Source organism: Phyllostomus hastatus, unplaced genomic scaffold (assembly GCF_019186645.2).
Source record: "Phyllostomus hastatus isolate PE091 unplaced genomic scaffold, TTU_PhHast_1.1 phas_contig_41, whole genome shotgun sequence".
Classification (NCBI taxonomy): domain Eukaryota; kingdom Metazoa; phylum Chordata; class Mammalia; order Chiroptera; family Phyllostomidae; genus Phyllostomus; species Phyllostomus hastatus.
In genome coordinates, this window is record NW_025333876.1 from 1,670,959 (window position 1) to 1,676,801 (window position 5,843).

Consider the following 5,843-nt stretch of genomic DNA (forward strand, 5'->3'; position numbering starts at 1 on the left):
AATGCTACTCAACAGTACACTTAAAAGTGGTTAAGATGGTACATTTTATGTTATGGGTATTTTGTCACAATTTAGAAAAATGTTTGGATGCTGGGTGTTGACACCTTCAGACATGCCGCCTGTCAGGGTCCACCATCGGGGGAGCAGTTCTCTCTGTGTCCCGAGGGGGTGCCCTGGCCTCTCTGCACAGCCACCAGCACACGGTTTGCTCGCCCACCTCAGTGGCCTGGTCAGGGTCGCTTCTGCCCAGAAGGAAGACACCTTTTCTAGTGTGTACAAAGGTGCCATCGGTTCCCCAGCTGCCCGCGGGCTGTGCCTGCCCAGAGGGTGCCTTCCCCACATCCCACGGGCACCTGCGAGGCCGGGGTGGCCCCGCGTGTCTGTGTTCCTCCCAACCACGTGGGGAGCTGCCCAGAGCAGGGAGCACACTTGCTTTTCTCTGTTTTTCCAACTGTTCCTTCATATAGTTAGCATTTAACAAATACTCGTGGGAAGGAGGAGAGAGGGAAGGCAGAAAGGAGGGAGAGGGAAAGGAATGGAGGGATGGGCAGAGTGGGTGCATGGAGAGGCAATAAAGAAGCTTTTTCTGTGGATAAACACGGACATATCTCAATCTCTGGTTTGTGCACATCCAGGGTCCGGCAGAAGGAACGCCTGTTTCGGTATAGTTTGTAGGGTAATAATATGGGTGTAGTAATTTATAATTTTAATTTGAACACTTCACCTAAAATGTCATATGGTGTACTTGAGTACAATATTGCTATGTTACAAAGTTACATGCTTGTAGTTTTGTAATAAAAGATTTTGTAATAAAAAGGGGGTATTATTTGTGCCAGACCCCCTCTATACGTGGCCTGAGAACCAAAGGGATTCTTCTGGAGTTTCTGAACTTGCCAGGGACTCCTGCAGTTTTATCTTAGGACTTGACATGTTCTTCCTTCATCTCACTACCAGAATTTTGAACGCTGCAGTAGGCCAGGGGGGTATTCCAGGTCCTCCCCTGCCCTTGGCATTTCTGAGCCCTTGCCCAGTCCCTGCTGTGAGCAGCATGGGTTCTCAGCTGCCCCTGGTGGTCAGTGTTCATGGCAAACGCCAAGCAGCTGCAGAGAGTCAGACTTCCAACCCCCCTTGTCAACCTGGCTCCTGCTGAGGCCTTTAGAGACAGGTGCTCCCCCATTGCTTCTCAACATCAAGTGCAATAAGCTCAAAAAGCCCCATCCTGTGGAGATAAAGTGTATTTCTCCTTCCCACTGCCCCCACCCCTGTACCCTCTTCTGTCTCCCCCTCCTGGGCCTCTGGGGCTCACAGCTCCCGCCCAGCCCCGCTCCGAGGCTTCATAATCTGCAGAGACCGTTCCCAGCAGATAATGCACTCAGGTCAGGTGGAGGGGAGCTTTGTGGACTTGCAGAGCTGCAAGCCTTTCCTAGCTTTTTGCCCACTGTTTGCTCACCTGTCATTTCAGCTTTGTGACAAGGCTGACAAGAAAAGGGGGGAAAAGACACATTTTTGGCAGGAAAGGTAATTTATTGGGAGGCTGCTGGCTATAAACAGGCCCTTTCGGTTTTCGATTGCAGCCCTGGGCCGGCCACGCGGCTGGGTCCCTGTTAATGCATAACCAGCGAGCGCCCCTTGTGAGGCAGGTGCAGAAACGTGGCTTTGCCTGGGTCTCTCGTCCCATTCCTCCACTTCCGTTGCCTTGTCCTTTGCTCCAGCACAAACCTGCGGGAAAGGGAAAACCAGGAGACCTGCTCTCCCTTCAGCCACTGGAGCCTCCACCTGCCCCCAAAGGGCCTGCTCCTCCTGGCCTTGGTTCTCCAACTGTGGGCAGGAGTAGCTGCCAAACACAGATGTGGTTCAACTCATGACCTCTAACCCTGGAGAAGGACAGGACTAGGGTCAGGCTGGGTAGCTCCATAATGTGGAAAGGAAAGTCCAGCTTGAAAATGAAGGGGTGATGGCTGAGAGCTGAGTTCCGCCAACTTGTCAGCACCTCATGCACAACCCCAATCATACCTCCCAGGAAAAGAGGAAAAGCCATGCGCCAGTGCGAACTGCACATCAGCTGGGGAGGCGGGTGATGAAAGACTCACATTTTTAGAGGAAATCAACCGTTTAGAGTTTGGTTTTTCAGAAGAATATGCCAAGAGTGAGAAGTCAAAGAAAGTAAAGCCATGCAGCTGTCTTGAAGCCCCATCCCGCGTGCTCAGGACAGGTGGAGGCAGTGAGAGCCTCAGGAGAGGAAGGGGGCTGTTGGTCCCAGCTCAGGGTGACCAGCTCCTGGAGCACTCACCACGGGCTTGGAAAGTGATGGCAGCAGGGGGCAGCAGAGAGCCCAAGGGAGTGGAAGGCTAGGGGAGGGGTCTCTCTAGGCTTCCTTGGGTAGGACCTGTCTGTCCTTTCCTCATGGACTTCCTCCTATTGATGGCCCATTTTCCCCATCTCTTTCCTCCTCTTTCTTGTTCCTTTATCTTCTTGTCTTTCTTAGAGGCCGTACTGCTGGGGTCACACCCACACCCGTGAAAACTATGTGGTGAGTCATGACATCTTGGAAAACCCCTGTCTCCCTGGAGAAGCCCCCACTTTACAAATGTGGTGTGATGTGATGGACAGTGACTGAGGTGTGCCTGGGGGTCACTGAGAGCCTGTCTGAGTGCCATGGCCAAAGCCATGACCTCAGTTTGTTCAGATGGCTGAGACAGCATTGTGGGCAGGACAGAGCCTGACCTGTTGTCTGGATGAGCCTCTTGTAGTCTATTGCCTGCCCCTTGGCTCCAAGTGATAGGAAGAAGAGAAAATCAGTGCCTTTCTTGTTAAGGGTGCCGATATTGCTGCACAGCACTTTGGAATAGACTCAGCAGGCAAAACACTGTGTAAAATAACAACAGAGATACGGAAGCCATCAGCAGTTGTGTGCATGTCACAGAACAGCCCTTGGGAACAGTTGAAAACATAGGCCATTCAGAGAACAGGCCTGGTTGAAATAAGTTCCAAAATGGCACCAAATCCAGGGTGAACTTGGTGATTTCCAGAAAACATTTTCTTGAAACATGACATACCTACAGAAAAGCACACAAACCAGCTGGCTGAACGCCCACCAGGTGAGCCTGCCTGTAGCCTGTGCTCAGATGAAAAAACAGAACATGACCTGCCTCCTCCAGGGCCCAAGGGTAACCACCATTCTGACTTCAAATACCACAGAGGAGTTTTGCCTGTTTTTGAATTTTATGTAAAATGAATCATACCACGAGCTCTCTTTTGTGTCTACCTTCCCAGTTCAACAGGATGCATGCGCGGTTCACCACACAGGGGCTCCTAGTTGTCGTTCATTCATTCTCATTGCTGAATTGTGTTTCACTGCTGACGGTATCGCCATCAACTTACCCATTCTATTGTTGATGGACCTGAGGGTTGTTCACGGCGTGGGTCACTGTGAGTAAAGTCCACGTGTACGTGCTCTCAGTAGATGCGTGTCCATGTCTCTGTCAGTGTACAGGGGGATGGAGACTGGTCCCGACTCAGAGGCCGGGCCGGGGGACCTGTAAAGTTCTTCTTCCCTCTGAGTTAGGTAAGCCGTGAGTGTGAGAAGGGAATGTTTGTACAGTATTGACTTTTTTTTTTCGATTAAAAGCTCCAACATGTATTGTTACAGGTAGGTGTTATTGCCTTCATCCCATTTACTAATCTATACCTTCATCCCATTTACTAATAAGCCTTTTCAAGTAACTTTAAGTTAGTAATTTTACAATGAGGTACAGAGCCCAACCAGGAGGGGACCGAGTATGCTCCAAATTAGAAGGGGAGTGCATGGCTCATCCGTGACACTTCCTGTGGAGCACCTGTGTTCCAGTGCACAATTAAGTGTTTCTTCCCGTGCATCTGAATGGGACCTTTTGGATTCTCTGGCTGTGGCAGGTTTAGTCTCCTAATTCTAACAGTGTGTCTGTTGCCTTGATGTCTAGGAGTTGATCCAAGCATCCAGGCACCCCTCTTGTAGACCTTAACTATGTATATGACAGCTTCAGGGAGCTGACCAATCTGAGCTTAGAACACTTGCTTAAAGGGGAGACTGCCATTCCAGCATAAACTGTCATTACTCCTACTGCAGAAACTGTTTTCATTCTGGGGATGGTGAGTCCTGGAAGATCATGGCCAAGAAGCAGATGTCCTCAGTGGCTTCTTCTTAGAGTTAATCCCCAAGAGAGAGCCAACTGGCCACTTGCTTTTTATCACATTTCTAATAGGTGCTCCATTTCCTCAAAGGCTGTTACAAAATCATTCACTTGACTGTTACATAAGGCCTGCTGTTCCAGGAACTGGGCCCTCTCTTCTTCTTTCATCTTCAACTTTACTTTTAAGGCCTATAATTCCTCCATCTGCTTTTTGGCTGTTTCATTAAAAAGCTTCAGTTCACCTTGCAAAGTTTCTAACAGCAACATGGAGTCCGTGTGGTCCGTGCTGGATTCTTCCTGTGATTCAGCAGTTTCACTGTTTGGATTGAGGCCCTTGCTCTCCAAAATTGCCAAACAGTTGTCCTGAAACTTCTCCAGCAGCTCCACCTTTTGGGTCAGGTCCTTCAGTTCTCCCTGAGTTTCAGTCAATTTCTGGTGCAACTGCTTGTTGATGGCCTGTAAGAGCTACTTCTTATCCTTGAGTTCTTCCTCTGATTTCTGCTTACTCAATAGTTTGTAGCTCTTTTTGACGTTCCTCTTGATGGCAGTACCTGCGGCTTTTACCTGCCTGTCTCGTCTCAGTTTGATGATTTTCATAATATCATTCTCTGAAACTCCTGGATGAAGAATTCTGGAAACATCGACTTCTTTAGACTTAACAGGTAATAAACTCTTAGAAGCGGCTCGAATTTGTGTGTCTGCAGGCGGGCCGCCACTCAGCCCTGAGGGGGGCTGCAGTGTGTACGCTGTCTTAGCCCCTCTGGTCATCCTAACGAGGTGGCAAGGCTGCGCCCCAGGTGCCTGCTGCTCTGGCTCGCAACTCTGGTCCTTAGAATTCAAAACGCACTCCGTGGCAACCGCCACACTGCCAAGCAGATCTGCAGCCTCTAGTATTGACTTTTAATGAAAGTGAGTATAAAAGCTGGCAGAGAAAGGACTGACATGCTACTGAAATGCAGTGGGATGGCCCTTAAAACTCCCACTGCTCACACCAAGTGAGCCACAGATGGGGCTGGCTGCAGAAACAGTGTGCGTTGGGGGGGCAGCTGGGATGCAGTGCTGTGGGGAGGGTGTTGGGGGCCTGGAGAAGGAAGGAGGTGTCAGTGTTACTGGGCCAGATCACTCCTGGGCATTCCTCTGAGCCTCCATCTCTCTCTCTGACCTCCCTCACCCTCCCAGGCCACAAGGAGAGCAATTTCCATCACACTGGTCCGGCTGACTCTTCCTCTCCAGCACCTCTGTGAAATCAGCCTGTTCCCTATGTGCAGTGTGATAGTTCAGGGCTCCCATCCTGTGCCAAGTTCCACAGAGGAACTCCTCACTGTCTGCTAATGAAAAAGGAGCAAGTTTCTAGTGGGAAGGGTACCTCTTTTTACAAACATCCGGTGATAGCTGAGGGTCAGAGGAAGAGGGTGGTGCAAGGAAGAGAGAAGGAAACGCAGACATGCTTCACAGGTGAGAGCTGAGCTCCGCCAACTTGTCAGCGCCCCAAGTGCCGGCCCATCACACAGGGGGAACCTGACCACGTTAAAATTCAGCATTCTGAAAAGCAACCAGGTTGTATGGCATCCCACAGGGGTTTCCTTCTGATGTCCAGTGACAGCTGCCCACGGGTAAAGCCAAAATTTAGAGCCACTGTAACATGTTTCTGATGCGTGAGTCCTGTATCCTATT

The 5,843-nt window shown here is 50.2% G+C and overlaps 1 protein-coding gene across 1 annotated transcript; it reads right to left on the reverse strand.

The window, feature by feature from the left end:
* Positions 1-4,304: 4,304 nt before the first annotated feature.
* LOC123822675 (small kinetochore-associated protein-like) lies at positions 4,305-5,459 on the reverse strand. Its single transcript, XM_045844767.1, is given in 3 exon segments — positions 4,305-5,066; positions 5,160-5,250; positions 5,341-5,459. Coding segments are annotated over 3 exon segments (918 nt in total). The 3' UTR covers positions 4,305-4,358.
* Between the last annotated feature and the right edge of the window lie 384 nt (positions 5,460-5,843).